Source organism: Fibroporia radiculosa, assembly GCF_000313525.1.
Source record: "Fibroporia radiculosa TFFH 294 genomic supercontigs, scaffold580, whole genome shotgun sequence".
NCBI classification, from domain to species: Eukaryota; Fungi; Basidiomycota; class Agaricomycetes; order Polyporales; family Fibroporiaceae; genus Fibroporia; species Fibroporia radiculosa.
The window spans coordinates 1-17194 of record NW_012133222.1 but is presented as its reverse complement, the minus strand read 5'-3'; the positions used below and the strand labels follow the sequence as shown (position 1 = coordinate 17194).

At 53.3% G+C, this 17194-nt stretch overlaps 6 protein-coding genes across 6 annotated transcripts; 2 read left to right on the top strand and 4 right to left on the bottom strand.

The window, feature by feature from the left end:
* Positions 1-587: 587 nt before the first annotated feature.
* FIBRA_01288 (uncharacterized protein) lies at positions 588-2444 on the bottom strand (the record flags this gene model as incomplete). Its single annotated transcript, XM_012323166.1, has 10 exons — positions 588-712; positions 787-880; positions 952-1046; positions 1108-1199; positions 1261-1351; positions 1408-1604; positions 1672-1847; positions 1903-2076; positions 2166-2249; positions 2298-2444. The coding sequence occupies 10 exons, from the start codon at positions 2442-2444 to the stop codon at positions 588-590; spliced, it is 1275 nt and encodes a 424-aa protein (XP_012178556.1).
* Positions 2445-2982: 538 nt separating this feature from the next.
* On the top strand, positions 2983-4687 carry FIBRA_01287 (uncharacterized protein; the record flags this gene model as incomplete). The annotated part of the gene is made up of 3 exons (XM_012323165.1): positions 2983-3318; positions 3374-3654; positions 3712-4687. The coding sequence occupies 3 exons, from the start codon at positions 2983-2985 to the stop codon at positions 4685-4687; spliced, it is 1593 nt and encodes a 530-aa protein (XP_012178555.1).
* A 1825-nt stretch (positions 4688-6512) lies between these two features.
* FIBRA_01286 (uncharacterized protein) lies at positions 6513-8019 on the top strand (the record flags this gene model as incomplete). Its single annotated transcript, XM_012323164.1, has 4 exons — positions 6513-6947; positions 6999-7274; positions 7347-7927; positions 7989-8019. 4 exons carry the CDS (start codon positions 6513-6515, stop codon positions 8017-8019), a joined length of 1323 nt encoding a protein of 440 aa, XP_012178554.1.
* A 492-nt stretch (positions 8020-8511) lies between these two features.
* FIBRA_01285 (uncharacterized protein) lies at positions 8512-9127 on the bottom strand (the record flags this gene model as incomplete). The annotated part of the gene is made up of 3 exons (XM_012323163.1): positions 8512-8805; positions 8862-9010; positions 9073-9127. 3 exons carry the CDS (start codon positions 9125-9127, stop codon positions 8512-8514), a joined length of 498 nt encoding a protein of 165 aa, XP_012178553.1.
* A 2225-nt stretch (positions 9128-11352) lies between these two features.
* FIBRA_01284 (uncharacterized protein) lies at positions 11353-11779 on the bottom strand (the record flags this gene model as incomplete). Its single annotated transcript, XM_012323162.1, has 2 exons — positions 11353-11646; positions 11702-11779. The coding sequence occupies 2 exons, from the start codon at positions 11777-11779 to the stop codon at positions 11353-11355; spliced, it is 372 nt and encodes a 123-aa protein (XP_012178552.1).
* A 2175-nt stretch (positions 11780-13954) lies between these two features.
* Positions 13955-15356, bottom strand: FIBRA_01283 (uncharacterized protein; the record flags this gene model as incomplete). The annotated part of the gene is made up of 5 exons (XM_012323161.1): positions 13955-14083; positions 14144-14221; positions 14282-14582; positions 14657-14894; positions 14960-15356. 5 exons carry the CDS (start codon positions 15354-15356, stop codon positions 13955-13957), a joined length of 1143 nt encoding a protein of 380 aa, XP_012178551.1.
* Positions 15357-17194: the final 1838 nt, after the last annotated feature.

Below are 17194 nucleotides of genomic sequence, written 5' to 3'. Positions count from 1 at the left end.
CATCCTACCGCGTCCGGGGACCGGGTAATGCAATGATGCGGCTCGTACTTCCTGCAGCTACACCTGCTGGACACCTAGCAGCAAGTCAGGAAACCGCGCGACACAGTGTCTCGCCGAGACATGGACACATTCGGACACTTGTCGGCCGCCCAGGACGCAAGCGGAGCGAGCAGTTGCGCTCTCGACGCCTTGTTTGATTGGACACCCCGCTCCCGCTCCCGCTCCGATGCCCGTCGGCCTCGGGGCTTGTCCACCCTGGGCACCATCAGGGTAAGTTGTGGATTTCTTAATTGTCCAACATTGTAGTTACTTTCGTGAGCGGAAGTGTGTGTGCACCGAGAAGGCGGCGCGAAGGTGGATATTGTTGCGTGGCGGGAGGATTGCGGAATGGAAGCGACCGTTAATCGCTGTCAGACTTCGAAGCCTAGAGAAAATAGCCTATACATTCAGCATGCATTCAATGGGACGTGGTATTATAACAACGTGGGATCCTCATCCAAATCAAGATTCCGGTATACTATCTGCAAATTGACGCATCAGCGCAAACAAGACCACCCGCGCCGGACTATGCGTCGACACATCCTGATTTACGATGCGCGCCGTTTGAACTCGTCGTTGAACTCGCGTCCGATAAGCATCCGCCTGATTTCCTGCGTGCCCGCGCCCACAGTGTATAGGCGCGAATCGCGCAAGAAACGGCCGGTGGGATAGTCTTCACGTTCCGCGAAGATGGCGATCGGGTGGACTTGTCAGCCACGCTGTCCCGGCTGCAATGCGCGCACGTACCATTGATATACCCGTTCCCCCCTAGGCATTGCATGGCCTCGAGAGAGACTTCGACAGCACGATCGGAAGCGTACATGAGTGCGCCCGCGCAGTCCTACAGACGACATCGACCCACCATGACGCGACATGAGATGAGATAGGGAGTAGTAGCAATCAGAGACCTACCCGCCGGCTGACTTTGCCTGCGTCACACATTTTCGCCACCGCGTATACATACGACCTAGAAGCATTCAGCTTCGTGTACATATCCGCGATCTTCCCTATCGACAGAATAATGGGTGAATATCGGCGCCGAATCGCACACCCTACTGTAACGCTGACCTTGCATCAGCTGGAACGTCCCGACAGGCTTGTCAAATTGTTTACGTTCGTGGATGTAATCGATGGAATAATCGAACGCCGCCTGCATCAGCCTTCAAGCATGATTGATAGACATATATTAGTATGACTCTTTTCAGAGGCTGGGTGACAAACCCGAGGGGACCTCCGGAGAGTACGAGGCGCTCGAGGTCGAGGCCGGACATGAGCACCTCAACTCCTCCGTTAAGTTTCCCGAGGATGTTTTCTGTGCGAAGACGAAATTTTTAGGTGCACCTACTGCTGGGAAGGCAAGAGAGTTACCCTCTGGTACGAAGCACTCTTCAAAGACGAGCTCGCACGTATCGCTGCCCCTCATTCCGAGTTTGTCCAGTTTTTGATGCGTGGAGAATCCGGAGAACCCGCGCTCGATGATGAATGCGGTTATCCCTCGCGAGGCCTTTTCTGGCGCTGTCTTGGCGTACACGACCAATGTTGATGCAGTAGGGCCATTGGTGATCCTTGTGAACGGAACCACCAGAACATGAGAATGTAAAGCTAGAGCAACGAATCATGGAGTGAACATACCAGAACTTGTTTCCGTTGAGAATCCAGCCCCCATCGACTTTGTCCGCCTTGAGCTTCATGCTCACGACGTCGCTGCCGCTTCCTGGCTCGCTCATAGCCAAACTGCCAACCTTTTTGCCTGATATCAAGTCTGGTAGGTATTTCGCTTTCTGCGCGTCCGTGCCCCATCTATGAATCTACGCACTTAGGGGTGAATCAGCAACTCAAGGCCTTCGCTCATGGGATCCGTACCTGGTTCACGCAAAGATTTGAGTGTGCACCGTAAGAGAGTGCGACAGAGCCTGATGCACGGGAGAGCTCTTCCATAGCAAGAGTATGGTTAAAATATCCAAGAGAGAGTCCGCCATACTCCGGTGCGACGGTGATACCCAGGAGGCCCATATCTCCCAGCTTCTCCCACAAGTCCTAGGAAGAAGAGAGGGCGTTCAGCTACTAATGTGTGCATCAAAATGTATCGAGGACGGTCTCGTCGAACCAGGCGAACAGGCACTTACAGTCGGGAAGTTATTGCTCCTGTCGATCTCAGCTGCCCTCGGGGCGACCTCACGTTCCGCAAAATCCGCCACTGCGTCCCGGAACTGGAGAAGACTGTCGGATCAGGTATGTGGCGTGTTCTGCAGACGCACCTCTGCCTGCTCCTCGCTGAGGCCGGCGATGTCTGCATTGTAGTGAGACGCGTTTCTGCGCTGTTCCACGAACGACTGCAAGGCTGAGCGGCGACATGCTGGGCGAGCGAGAGAGCGGGTGGTGGAGGCCCAGACGAGACGGTTCATTGGCTATGTGCTGTGCAGTGGCCTTGATACAGTTTGTGATTACAGGCCGAGTAAGTATGGGGTAACCCCGCTTCGGTTTATGATTGAGCGCTTTCGCTAGCTTTTTCCGCACGTGATTGACGCGTCTTGTCGGAGTCGCGACAGTCAAAAACAGTCTGAGGCCCGTCCTCCTCTTCCTCCTCATCCATCCATCGGCGGCCAAAGTTATTTTGTTGTTTAACTACAGCAATACTACCGCGTAAATATGTGCTTCTGTCGAGCCTTGATTGTGCCTGGGACTTGGATGGTCTCGTTCAGATTCAAGACTCGACTGAGGCACAAGCTGACACTTTTTGTTATAAAGCCGCGGGCTGCTTTTGTCGCTCTCATCGCTCTTGAATACGGCTACCTCAGTGCACAATTGCGATCTTGCTTAACAGCATTCTAATAACTCTTCCCTTCTCTTAAATTGTTTGTATCTTCTCTAGGTCGTCAAATGCTCTCTTCTCAGGCAACGCTTCCTTCGGCCCCCGTGCCCAAGCTGCCAGAGGTGCCAAACATGTCTGATTTCCACATCATCACTCCCTCAGAGCGCGAGTCCTCTCGCAAGAACCAAATGCTGCACGCGTTCCAGCGCTTCCTTGCAAAGTCTTCCGGAGGCTCCTCGTTCCGCTCTACTCAGAGGAACCGGAATTCTAATGCAGTTTTATCTTCACCTATTCCAGCTACCACACCCTCCTCTACTGTCGTCCAGCAACAGCAGAACGCCACGGAAGCTCTCTCGCTTGGGCTTCCGAAGCCGTCCCTTCCACGCATCGGGGTCGTCAATATCAGCGACATCTCCCGCATTCGCACTCCACAGGCTTGCGAGAGATGCCGCGAAAGGAAGACGAAGGTGAGGCGTCTGCCTCGACGCGCTCTGCACTTCGTTCACCCTTGCATCCTTCTAGTGCTCCGGCACCCGCCCGACGTGCAAGCGCTGCTTCCACAGCGGAGCACAATGTGTTTATGTGCTTGACCACAAGGCTAATCGGGCGCAACTGAGGAAGCTGAGAGAAGCTGCCGGCTTCTTCCCCAAGGGCCTCCGTCCGGCTCGTAAGGAAGGCCGCACTCAGCGTAAACCCTCTCCCTCTAAGCTCGACAATCTCCTTAGAATGTGGAGGTCCGATGCTTTGAGCTCATCCGAGTCGCCCAAAACGGCTGTACCTGCGTTGTCGCACAATGCACCTCAGTAAGTTGTCGTTGCAAGCCTGAAAGAATGTCACGAAGCCATTGACGCTGTTGTTAGACCCACAGAAATGATCGCTCAGCAGGTCACACCCGATCCTCTGGCAAGTATGTACTATCCTGTATCAGAGGAGTCGCCCTTCTCTCAGGTTCCGTCTCCCTCTGCGCCTTCAGTCCTGGATAGCTCGTACTCGTTCATGGAAATGGATTCGAAGATTGACGCTGCAGTGACGATGATGATGGCGAACGAGAACATCGTTCTGCCTCAGGATATGACAAAGGACTGGGACTCGCTTATGCTCGCGCCGCCCGCCATGCCGTCGCTCTCGAATTCGTCCGAAGCGTCTTCTAGCTCCGGTTGCTCTCCGCTTCCTACACCCGTCGATCTGGATATCGTCATGGCAGACATGTTCGGGCCGGATGCTGTCGCGGCACCCGCCTTACCCGTCAGGGCGGGCCCCTTCGCTCCCGAGCTGCCCAGCTCCGACTCCGAGCTCGAGCGGGAGCTCGAACGCGAGATGGCGGAGATCTTCGGCTCCACGAACGACGATGGGACTGTGAAGTTCGGCCTGGCACGTCCGATCGAGCCCATGCCCGTCCGTCCCGAGCATTTTGGTCTGCCTCTGGACGTGCCAGTCCCTATTCTCCCCTTCCCGGGGCGTTCGTTCCCGCCCGTCAACACGACCGGCGCATACTTTGACGAGAACATGTTTGAAGCGTTCCGCCCCAGAGCTCCCGCGTCGATGGCTCGGGTGCCGGAGATTAAGGTAGACATGGACAACGTGCCTGCAAGCATGAACGTGGTGCCTGGCATGAACAATGCCGACAATGATGAATCGCAATCGACGTTCGACGAGATATTCAATCTCGCCGGTGGCCAGCCGGAAGTGCCGCCATTTTCGAGTGGAAAACTCTCCACGATCGTGGAGGACAGCTCGGAGGCGTGCACGGATGGAGGGCCATCGACCAATTCGGAGCTGGACGCGCTGTGGACGGACTTGTTTGGCGTTTCGGATGGCGCGAACGGGGATCAATGAAGGTATCCGCGTCCGCCGTACGATCGTGAACTTGAAGTCTATTCGCTGATGGACTCTGACAATTTTCTTTCTTTTCCGTCTCGTTTTCCTTCTTATTCGGATATGAACGTGGACCATCGGACCGCATCTGTTCTTCTCGTATCGTCTTTGTATTCTTTTCATCTCCGTCTTCTCTCGTTGATTGGACAGACGTTCTTGGACTCTTCTTTTCTCGAACTCTTCTCATGCGGTGTTTAGATCCGAGACTGGTGAAACGTTATTTGTTGTCCTTCAGGTGAGTGTCTCATCTTCTTCAGTATAAGCAGGGCGATACTGTGGTATGGAGATATGATGCTCGGCATGGCTGCGGACACCGGACGAAGATCTATCTGACTGCATCCAAGGGTCAGTACTACTATTTTCTGACAATCAATGTCACATTTATCATCTCAGCGCGGAAGATGGCTTCCCGAGACAAAGACAACGCTCGACAAGGGTGGCTCGTTGCACGGCGACGTCACTCGCACCTCGCATTCGTCTTATCATCGACTCTACGTGTCCCGGTGGGACAAACGTCGACTTGGGCCACCGGAGAGAAGACGGGAGGACGGATAACAGATGCATGATGTGTGCGATTTTGTTGCTTGGAATAAAGAAAAAGAACGTGGGCCACGTAGTACGCGCGAGACAAAGTAGGGCGAGCTGCATAATCGGAATTTCCTCTTGCATTCTGCGCCTCGATTCGCGCTCGACCGTCGGATTTATTCTTGGTTCCCTACAGGCGCTTTCAATTATAAATCGATCCAGAAAAACAATAATACACCCTGGTCCCTCAGGGATTTGTTTCAATGCCGCTGATAGGTCACTGGAGTATAGCTGCACCTATGGATGTTGTGCAATCCGTATGGGTGTGAGACTGCTTTGGCACAAGACATGCCTGTGCGCCTCATGTGCATGGGCTAGCGAAGAGCCGACAGTGGTATTTCAGTATAATGGGTTGTGCGCTCAATTCAACAGGGGGTAGCAGCGGATTTCATCCAGTGAAGTCTGGGGGAGACACCACGCGTCTCATGCCTTACTGGTCGTGTCCAACTACCGGGGAATCCCTATGGTCCACAACTCCAAGGCGATCTTACTGCGGTTAAACTCCCCCGTACGTCCGCAGAGTGTTCGAATTCATCGCACATGTACTCCAGGTCATATCAATACCGCCTATGATCTCTCCTGAGTGAATCCACAAGACGTGGCCTTCGGGATCAATGGGATACAAATCCACTGGAGGGAGAATGTAGCCTTTCTTTGTATCTTTTTATTATCCGCGAGGGCCAATTCCTATGTAGATAGTATGTGCGGCGTGTACGTCGGCAAAGGTAGCCTTGCTGGAGCTCGTATGAGCATTGAAAAGACAAAGTTCTCGCTGCCTCTGCGCGTGTTCGCGCGTGTATGGCGCCGATCGAAGAGAATTTGGATGTCCCCACGGTTCAAAGAGCAAAAAAAGGAACAAGAGGACTCACATTCAGCCCATGGCATTGCCTCTATGATTGGTAGACGATGGGGAAGTTGACATGACACATACGTAGAATGCGTCCTGTGCCACATTGTCGTCGCTGGCGGGGACTGCTTCGGTGATTACGAGTCTCTAGACAAGCTCGCTGTGTAGACTTTCATAGTCCAGGCGTTATATCAGACGACCGACTCGGTCGTATGAACCGAGGGTGTGCTGTTCATGATGGTCAGGAGTGAAGTGACTATATGCGTTCTAGTGATCTAGATGCGGTCGGCCGCGTGGCGGAATTACACGCGAAAGCAAGCCTGAGTGCTATGATCGAACGTTGAACGTCTCGTCATGTCTGAACAACACCACATCTCTGACACATCCCCTCAACACTGGAAATACGTTGCTGAGGGCGGTGTCTCCGTTGCTTTCTCGTATAATGGCCCTCCGCATCCGTTTTATGACGGAAAGGTTCTAAAACTGCGAAAGGTCTCCAAACACTCTGGCCTCTTCCATCCACATTCTGAATTCGAGGACTTTGAGGATCTCGAAGGACTGGCGGTCGCATTTGACAGCGCCATACTTCAGCGTTTGGTGCCTCGAGAATACTTCCCGCGATGTGAAGCCGTGCAAATGGACAGCGAGTGGCTGGCGCAGCTTAAGCTTCTCTGTGAAGCCCAGCGACCCTCGGAACGAAGACTTCGAGATGAGATTGATGTACGCAGAAATAAAGCGATTCTAATCGAGGACCTTGTTGGATGGGATGGCATGACGGTGGAGATCAAGGTACGCTGACTATATGCTGTCCGACTGGTAGATTGAGCTGTCGCCTTGCAGCCAAAATGGGGATTCCTCCCATCTCCCACGCATCTCTCACAATTGTCATGTCCTGTGAAGACGCGGACTTGTCGTTTCTGTATGCACGCTCACATGAAGAGCACCCAAGGTAATGATTCCGCGCTTGGGTTTTGTCCGCTTGACCTGTACTCTGGAGAGGAGCTGCGAGTCCGCTACGCTCTTTCTGCATTGTGGGATGTGTGGCTTTCCACCTCAGGAGCCATCAACAACATGAGGGTCTTTGTCAAGGGCGTCTTCATCAAGCCTGTTTCAAACGTGAGTGTTTTCCCGTTCTGAATTCGGCCCTTTGCCTCCTGAACGATGGCATCCTTCTTCGTTTCACAATAGTCTGCCGTTTTGGCTTTTATGCTTGGATTCAAAGATCCCGCTTCACCAGACCAATCGCCTCCATCAATGGCAGAGATTCGCGATCGCTTCGTCTCGGCACTTGTCCCATCGCTCGTCAAAACACCAGTTCTCGGATTAATTTCATCACTTCAGCGCACCCTTGACTCCTTAGACATCGAGGGTCTTGCAACCCTCTGGGAGCACTCTCACGCAGAGTCCCAGCCCGCCATTCCCTTTGGTACCAACACTACACAACCTACAGTCGGCGAATGGAGCGAGTTCGCTGACGAGTATCTTAGGAGGTCTGCCTCTGACTTCAATAAGGAGCCGCTACCCGACGAGCTACGATATCACTGTCTATCTTATCTGCTCTCTGCGACGTTTAAGGACTGCTCCCTTATGCTCCGCCTGCCTTTATCCTCTTTCCAAGACGATCAAGCGAAAGTCCAAGGCTCGATCAAGGTTATCGATCTAGATGTAAAGAGTATTTCGCGCCTGGATAAATGGCGTAGGCTTGACAGAGCCATCGTGATGACCTACATCAAGGTAGCAGAGCCCCGCCGCTGCATAGATCAACGAGGGTGAGTACCACTCGATGTTCAAGGCGTTTCACTCTTGCCCGTGGTGGAAATGTCTCCCCAGGTCGACCCCGAAGCCTCGATATCCGAAGTAGGTCAGGAACTAAACGTGAAAAAACTGCATTCGTAGTACTGGTTGTTATAGGGAGTATGCCCAAAATAGCGGCTGTCCGTGGCCATATTTTCGTTCGCTGGTCACCTGAGCTCTGCGATGATTCGTAAGTTTCAGTACCTTTTGATTGGGAGGATGTTGAGTATCGTCCTGGGATCAGTACTGTCCAGTAGGGCAATCACGCAGTGATGTGAACGATTAGATTACAATGCCCTGCACGGAACCCCCGACGGAGCCGTCATTCAAGATCACACGACGTCCATAGCTTTCAAAATTCTCGTCAAACATTATGTGTCGCAATGTAGACAATAAATGCAAGCATGTCTGTAAAGGAACTTCAGGACCCGATGAGATCCATACGGCATCATTCCTCCAGTTATGCTTGGTCCTATATCTCTCTCAAGCCGCTTCTCAGGCGCGGACCTGATTTTGGATGTCAGGGCTCGTCTAGGCAGAACGTAAAAGACGGCTACCTTCACTGAGAGCAATCAGTGGGGAAGGGGGGCTCTCCATAGTAGTTCGTGTAGGTGTAAGTCTCCGTATACGTCGTAGTGTAAAAGGTTGTCGTAGGGGTGTACGTCGGGTATCCCACCCAGACCGTACCAGAGATCGTGTCCGTCTCCGTGATGGTCTCCGTAGCTAGAGGGTAACTGACGAGCGTTTCGACGAAGGTGGTGGTCTCAAAGGGCCCGGTTGTGGTGGGGGCGATGATGGACAACGTCTGGGTGAACGTCTCCTCGTACGTCACTGGGCATTGTGAGTTTATGGTCTATAAAATCTGTGCTGAGCAATCGCATAACCGTTGGCAGGTCGGCCATCTCTTACCGTCGCAGGGGCGGCGAGGACCCCAGTAATGCTGGTGAGGGCGAATGCAGCGGCGGTGAGAAACTTGCTGGCGAGCATCTTGTCGATTGCTGAAGGGTTTTCCACAGAATTGAGCGGGGAAATCTGGACCAGCAACACGACAAACAGGCCTGCTTTATAACGTGAACACGTTATACCGTAAGAGCTGCACAGTCATGCATGCGGGAATGACCTCTGGATCCCCAGCCGCTCTCGATGAGGTCTGCGTCTGTAGAGGATCTCTCCATGCGGATAATGGCGTCGCCTCCGTATGTTCAGCAGTCGCCGTAAGACAAATAGGGAGGATTGTCGCGTGCCTGGATGGAGGCGCTGTTGCCAAGAGATGCAAGATGCCATTCACTACAGAAAGACTGGCTTCGCGAGCATTCGGGAGAAGCCCAACCCAGGCGCGAGAAGAGTGCTAACGTTCCAGCGACCAACATTTGGCCCTCGCATAGAAGTTAGACCTGTGTTGTGGTAGAAGCGTGTGTGAGTTCACAGCTGTCGGATGTCAAATAGACTGCAGGGTCACTGACCACTTCTCTGCTGTCCTTCAAGCTCCAAGTTACAGCGGGTGTCCGACGGTGATGTCCAGTTGATTGCACCATCAGACGGGTCGCCGGCGCCGACATTGCAGTGGTTTGCTTGGCAAGTAACGGGATGCGATTCGCCTCACCGAGAGAAAGTGACTTCAGCCTTCAGTAATCTATAAGCGTCCCCGAGAGCGGTGTTTTATGCAGACGAATTATAATCAACCTGGCATGTCTCGGGACGTCAAACAGCAGTAACGCTCAGCTCTTCATGTATGAACAATCTCCACTGAGTCCAAGCTCAGGCACAAGCCCATCAACGCATTGAATTGGATGCCCGCTCAGCACCAGCAGCCCGAGCGCCAGTAGCGTCAGGCATGACGAATCGGCCGGGTTGCCACAATCAAGTAGACCAGATGACGAGCGTACTCGCCGGGACCGACTCGGCCGGATGATGGTCTTGAGAAGTTGATTCCGAGGATAGCCAGTTTCGGGAGTTTTGTCACAGTCCAATCCCACTGCCGAGCTCGGTTACCCCGACCGCCCGAAGAATCTCAGGCCTCAAGGCGTACTCTTGAATGCGATGCAAGCATGTGCTCTGAAATCGTGAGATTTCACGCAGTCACGCGAAAAATGGGGGTCCTTGAGGATCGGAGATATGTTTTCGACAAGGAACCATTCCACGAAAGACACAATGCCAGTGCAGCAGGTGAAATTTTGGGCCTGGGAACATGTATATGTACGCATAAAAATGCAGGCCTATCACAGTGTAACTTGCGTCCGAACATGGTTGAAGATTTCTGGGGAGCCGTCGCGCCAGACGTGATGCATGAACTTAAGATGCACTGACTCCTATGTTTGCGTTCGCAAGGCCAGACCTGCTGCTCTCCATGTTTCGCTGTTCTGAACTCTTGAGAATCGAGCTCAAGACTGGCTTCCACAGGATAAATTATATCAAATTCTCTCAATTATTTACGCCGTAAATGGCTCACCGTCATAAGTGTTGCATATGGATAGCAGAGTGCCGCGTCGCTGATGAGTCGTAATCTTAGATGAACCACTGCCGCCAGACCCAAGACTGCGACTTACTTTGAGAGACCTCTGAATAAGCGAACTCGAGACATAGTCGCTCGGGTGATGAGGTTCGACGGTTCATAGAGGCACAGCCCGACATCTCTTCCCGAGGGAATCAAGAGCAAGGTTGCATATACCAAAATTGATGCAAAGTGCAGGGGGGAATTCGGACCACATTCCATACGGTAGATTTATACGGAGGCCGTTGTCCGACCAAACTATGCTGAAGATCCCCGGTACCCCGCTGACTGCTACCAGTAAAGGTCTGTGCGTGTCTCATGATCTAACACGTAGCCTTTTCTACAGGAAATTTCACAAGCCCATCGCCGTTGTGGTATCACCTTTTATGAGAAACACATCCAGGGAGATCAAGTAGCCACGTTAATTGGAATCAGAGATGAATAGAGTGCTCTTGCGCCTCTGATGGTAGTCGGCTCTCCCTCCCAAACTGTGTCCTTTTAGTCTCTGTTGCCGATGGGCAGCTGACGACAGTGTCGACGATGTGGAAGTCACAGAAGATTATCCAGCCGGGCCATATCACGACCTTGTCACACAACACGACCGCGTTGAAAAGCGTTGTTTAGGCTCGAGATGCCCCCTGAATTCACGAGTCAGCGAAAAATTCGGGTTTGCCGGTCATCAGAATTTTTTACGTCCCCTCAACGGAAATTTGGTGGGAGCTGAAGCCATCAATACATAGTACAATCCGAAAAGCAGATGTAAGCATATCTGCCGGCGTACACATCCCATCGATAGACTAATCCATTTGGGAATCCTCCAATTTGGAGCTCTCAATGGCAACGACGGCACCGCTAAGTTCAACCGTTAGCGTCCGCGTACTGTTTGAGAAACAGAAAGTATATGCGCCTTTACTGCGAGCATTCGGTGGGCCACGGAGGCTCTCCGTAATAGTTCGTGTAGACGTACGTTTCAGTGTACGTGGACGTGAAAAAGGTCGTTGTCGGCGTGTACGTCGGATACCCCACCCAAATCGTGCCGGAGAACGTATCTATCTCGGTTATTGTCTCGGTGGCCAACGGGTAGCTGACCTCCTGCGCGGTGATCGTGGTGGTCTCGAATGGGCCCGTGGTGGTCGGCGCGATGATAGACAACGTCTCGGTGATCGTGGTGTAGTAAGTGAAAGGACACTGTGAGTTGATCGTCTAAAATTTTCTGGTTCAGTTGACTAGTTTCACGACAAATGTCAGGAATTCTTACCGTCGCAGGAGCCGCTAGAGCACTACCGATGCTCATGAGAGTGACGGCAGTGGCAGCAAAGAACGTTTTGCATAGCATTTTGTGGAGATGTCTCTGCGGAAATCAGACACCTATGGGAAGAGGTAGGACAAGCAATGATTTGTTTTATACTGCACATGCGGGATACCGTGAGATGGCGCAGTCATACATTCGTCAGAAAAAGGCTTTTGTGCCCCAGCACTGTCAAGCTTGACTTGCACGCTTCCATGACACATGCAGAGTATAGTGATGGATACCCACGACCAACAACGAAAATCAGATGAAGAGTCTGAAGGACCATCAATTATCGAGTACGCGTTCATCATGGGAGGTTTGAACCATACAAAATTATGGAGAAAGACTAGATGTTCGACGCACGTTTTGCTTGGCAAGCTAAACCGAATAGAGATTGCTGCAACGGTATAGAACCGTGCTATATACCCAGTGAACGCAGAGCATGTCGTCGTCGTTAGTGCGATGGTAAACAGCAAAAGCACGACTGTATGTTGATGCTGCTTACGCATCCCGCATGCAAGCATTTCGAATTCGGGTCAATATAAGCTTGGCGAGGGAGCCCAAACCCATCATTGGAAAGGCGAGCTGAGGACTGAATTCTGCGGGTACAAATCCAGCGATCCGTTAGCAATCCGAGCACTTGCTCGCAGACTCCGGGCCCGTACAAACGTAATCTATAACCAGAAGCTTCAAGCGCCAACAGACATTAGTACCAGGAGATGACACACCTGTGTTTAATATGAAAGATCATGGGTCATGTTCAATTGAATGCTCGCTCAGCAGCACGTCTCCTGCCTGCCAACAATGCCTAGCATGACAAATCAGAGATGGTCGAAGTAAAGACAGCAGGCGGCATTTGATGGACCGGGGCCAACAGCCCTCGGCCGAGCTTGTTTCTAGGGATTTCTGATGGCCAGGATGTCCGAATCAGGACAGTTGCTCACATTCAGCCGTGAAGCCCGGAAAATTAGCACGGCTCAAAAACACTGCAAGGCAACATTGGATGCACAGGAGTAAGACAGACGGAAGATGTGTCGGTGTCATCGACTGCACCTGATTCATCTCAACCCGAGTCATCGTTAGGAGAACAAAGCAGACTGCTCCCATCCATGCATCTGGTGCCAACAAGTTGCGTTCAATAATAGCCTCCTGAGGCATAATTTGGATAGGTACGCCTGACGACAGCCGATGAGCAAATATAGTTTTCATAAAGACGCGCAATAGCCAGACGGGCATGAGGATATGGATATCTGTGACTTCAATGCGAGGGGATCAATGAGCCGAGAGACAACGCCCGACGCTGGAGGTGGATGTCAAATGTCATCGGTCCGAGTCGTGACATATCGCGACACTTTGAAACTAACTTCAATGAAGCACGGCTTGACTGCTGCGCTGCTGTTGGCGATGGCCCCATACATTGCTCGGAACTCCTCTCATAGAGCACTCCAGGTAGCTGCCCGATCGCTTCATAAAGACTTCCAGTATACCCGTCAATTGGTGAGGCGAACTTCGATACAACCACCGACCCCAACCGCTCTGTCATGGCGCGAGGGCTCGAAGAGGACAACAAGACTTGAGCCCGTCTGGTGGTCACTCCGATATTGAACCCACGGCAACACCTATCTTTCGTTCGTCTGGTCTAACAAAGTACATATCCTACGTTTACAATTGATTTCTCCCCCACCTGCGCCATGCGCCGATACCATGTCTACCCAATCGAACTACCCAAACCGCATGGAGTGGGGTGTGATCAGTCGAGGTCCTCGATCAACGCTCGCACTAATAGTGCGCGCATGTGGAGGTCATCACGCTTGTTCTTACTGCTGCTCTGCGCCTTGCGCCCCTGGGTCGAACCACCTTGGGTACTCTTGCGCGGATTTGCCCCAGTGAGCCCTGTCTTGTCTACCCAGTGTTCTCGCATTATGATGCCATTGCTCCGGAACTACCGTGTTGTCACTCCTTTCTCGGGCCACCAGATACGTCCTATATGCTCTTCATGACATGACATTGATAGTGCATTGTATACTTCCTCCAACCTTCGCTCTTGCAGACCAAGACACGGTGTAGCGCTCCACTATGGACTGCCAAGAAAAGATGGATTGTATATGCAAATAAGTTAGTCTCCAATATTGTGTAAGGCTGAAATGTACAGTATGTATAACAAGATGCTCTACCCGCCCCGAACCTGTGTCAGTGTCACCGCATCGCCAACGGTTCATTTCAAAAGACCACCGCTGCGGTGCCCGACGCGTCGCCTTCGCCATCCTGCTGGCCCGACTTGTCCGTGCGCACTTTCTTCGCCCAGCGCAAGCCGCACGCGTTGCAGAGCGTCTTTGGGCCGAGCGGGCCCTAGCGCACACCAGCTGAGTGAGTGACCTTCAACAGTGAGAGCAAACAGGATGCACACACCTTCCGCCACTCGGGCGAATCCGTCCTCCCGCACGTCACGCAGACGTACTGCTCTCCTGTCATGAACGTCCGCTTCACCTACCGCACACGAACATTCGTCAGCCGATCGTAGACCTTAGGGTCGAGCGCCGCACGCACCTTCTTCCGCGGCCCACTCGCTTCCCCGTCGTCCTCCCCACCGAGGACTTCGCTGAACGCGCCGACGCCTGTGGAGGCCCCCTCGACGCCCGCGCGGCTCAGGGACGGGAGCGCCATGTCTTCATACACGCCGTAAAACCCCTCTCCGTTTTGCGTCCCCCCGAGCGGCTGCGCGAGCTGGGCGCCGGCGGGGGCAGCTGCGTCGAGGGCGCCGGGAGACGCCCCAGCCTGCGCGCGGAGCTGGACGAGGCGCTGCTGGAGTCGCTCGTTCTCCATCTTGAGCTCGAGGAACGTGTTGAGCCTGCGTGCTCGAGCGGAGCGCACATCAGCCGCTGCAGCCACTCGAAGTATGTGCGCGCGGGGCGGGAGACTCACATGGCGGTGTTGCGGCTCGGGTACGGCTTTGCGACCGCGAAGAAGCACTGGAAGGCGTCCGTGTCGGGGAGGACGTGCGGGCGGCCGGTGATCTCGAAGAGGACCTCGCGCGGGCGGGACGAGTAGTCGTTCGCCATGTAAAAGTCGTTCTTGCACTGCAGCCGCGCATACGCGAGCATCGCGCGCCGGGTGCGCACGCTCTCCTCGAACGCGCTGCGGAAGCTTGCACGGTCGTCCGCTGCCATACGCACGCCATCGCACGCCGCGTCCGGTCCAAGCGTGCGCGTTAGACGTTGTGCGCACGGAGAGGGGCTCGATGAGACGCACCGTTCATGAGCTCGGCCAGGTCCCCGTCGACGAGCTCGTCCTCGCGCCAACCGAGCAGCTCCCCCACCGCGGTGCCGCAGTACCACACGCGGCCCACGGCAGACAAGACGAGGAGGATCGCGTCGCTGAGCTCGTTGACGAGCAGGTCCGCCCAGCGCTTGCGCTTCGTGAACTCGAAATTCTGCAAGTCACGCGCTACCGCGGTCTGTGGTCCCTGTCCCAGTGATTGTCGGGCGGCCGCTGCGGTGGTGGACGCAGGGGAGATAGAACTGGTGCTTGTGCTCGGATTTGAGCTGCTGCTCCCTGTGCTGCCGTGGGACATGGTGCTGGAGGGGTGCAGAGCAGCGTGGGGCATGGCATCCGCGAGGGACATGGTGATCTGCTCGGGGTAGGATTTGGACTAGAAGGGCGAAAAAAGGGAGGGGCGATGGGCGAGGAGGGGAGTTCCCTCGGGTGCAGAGCTCATTAGGTTCTGTCAGGGTGCGGCGCTTTCCATATCCGTATGTTTCTCCACTTCCCGCACGTGTCCTAGCCGACGTAGTTGAGGTCAAACCTCAGTTTTCACCCATCACTGGTCCTGAGCCCAATCCATCAGAGATCTCCTCCAATAGAGACTCCAGTAGTAAGTGGCCATCCGTCATAGATCCCAGGCAGCCAATACCACGATATTACGAAAATTGCTGTAGTGTCCAATCCATGGGCAAACGCGGTGGATCTGTTATCCCAAGCGCAACAGGGGCAATGCATTCTGTCTCAATCTGCATCACATTACCGCTCAAATAGGCGTGCACAAGCCGTATTTTATAGGCCTTGTTGTCAGGGCAGAAGCACCCTTCGCGAGGACCGTAGTGCTTGAAGAACAAGAACAGTCAGACGCACCAAAACTGTTGCCGTGGATGATAACGCCATCGCATATGGCTCGGTCTTCTGGACACCAATCATTCCAAAAGCAGCTCTGGGAGAGGATCCTTGACGGCTGCCCGGATTCGAATGAGGGTATCCCCCTTGTCACACAGATCCTCCAAGCTTAGAGAAGATGAATCCAAGTCCAGTGCAGCTGCGATTGGCAGTGAACACTTTTGCGTATGGAATTGTGCGTTATCATGACACAGAGGACGACGGGATGGATGCAAGTCTACTATCTGCTTTGACCGAGATCATTCGCGTGCAGTACAGATGTGGCTTCTCTTGTGGCTTCGTCCATAGCGTCCGATCAGATGTTTTTTCTTCGGGTGGTTTGACCATCATCGAGTTCACAAGGAGATGTACCGCCTGCAATTTATTCCGCTTGTCGGCATCATTTTGCGCATTCAGTCAAGAGGGAAGTAGAGTGGCATCCTACAGTGCCCAAGAACTGATGAACACCATTGTTCGGTCCGATCAGTGTTGGTGTATTGGCTATATGCCTGCATTTTCGGGTGGGGTCAATACTACTATACACTGCAGCAGGTTCCTTCGTTGCACTTCACACTGCACTTTTTCTTGGTCACATCCGGACGGTCTCGTGCCTGACTTGGTATGCATTGCCGCTTGCGCATGCAAAGGAGATGATTGAGGTGGGTGCTTTCTATATTGCCTTGGCTTTCGTTGCTCATTCGCCATAAGTATGCTGATGATCCCGAAATTTTTCCTTGTGCTTCCGGTTTGCTGCTATCCCATTCGAACATTTAATGAGCCCACGAACACACGCATCTTTCGTTCATTTGATCTAATAAAATACACATCTACTACTCTCGCCCGCCCGCGTCATTCATCCCACGCGAATTCGGATGTAATCAGTCGAGCTCCTCGAGCAATGCTCGCACTAACAGCGCGCGTGTGTGAAGATACTCGCGCTTCCCCTTTGGAAAGGGTTTTTTGGTGTACTTTTTTGAGCCAGGAGTAGGCAGCTCAGGCGGCGGGCCCAGTTCACCGAGACCAACTCCAAGACGGGCCGTTCGTTTGCCAGCCTTCCACCTATAGTAGTCCAACAAATATTTATCATAGTTGCGTTCGTCTTGTTGCCGGAGGGCCATTTCTTTTGGGGAAGGCTAATGAAATACCTGCCTATTAGTGCAATGCTGGCAAGGACAGCAAAGAGACTACACACCGGCTCGGTACCTGAAAGTGAGGTATATCCCTAGTTGCCGCGCAAGCACCACACGTGGATAGTAATACGCATGATCAGCCAAGGATCAGGTTAACAGCACGACGGAGTATCTCCCTGTGAGC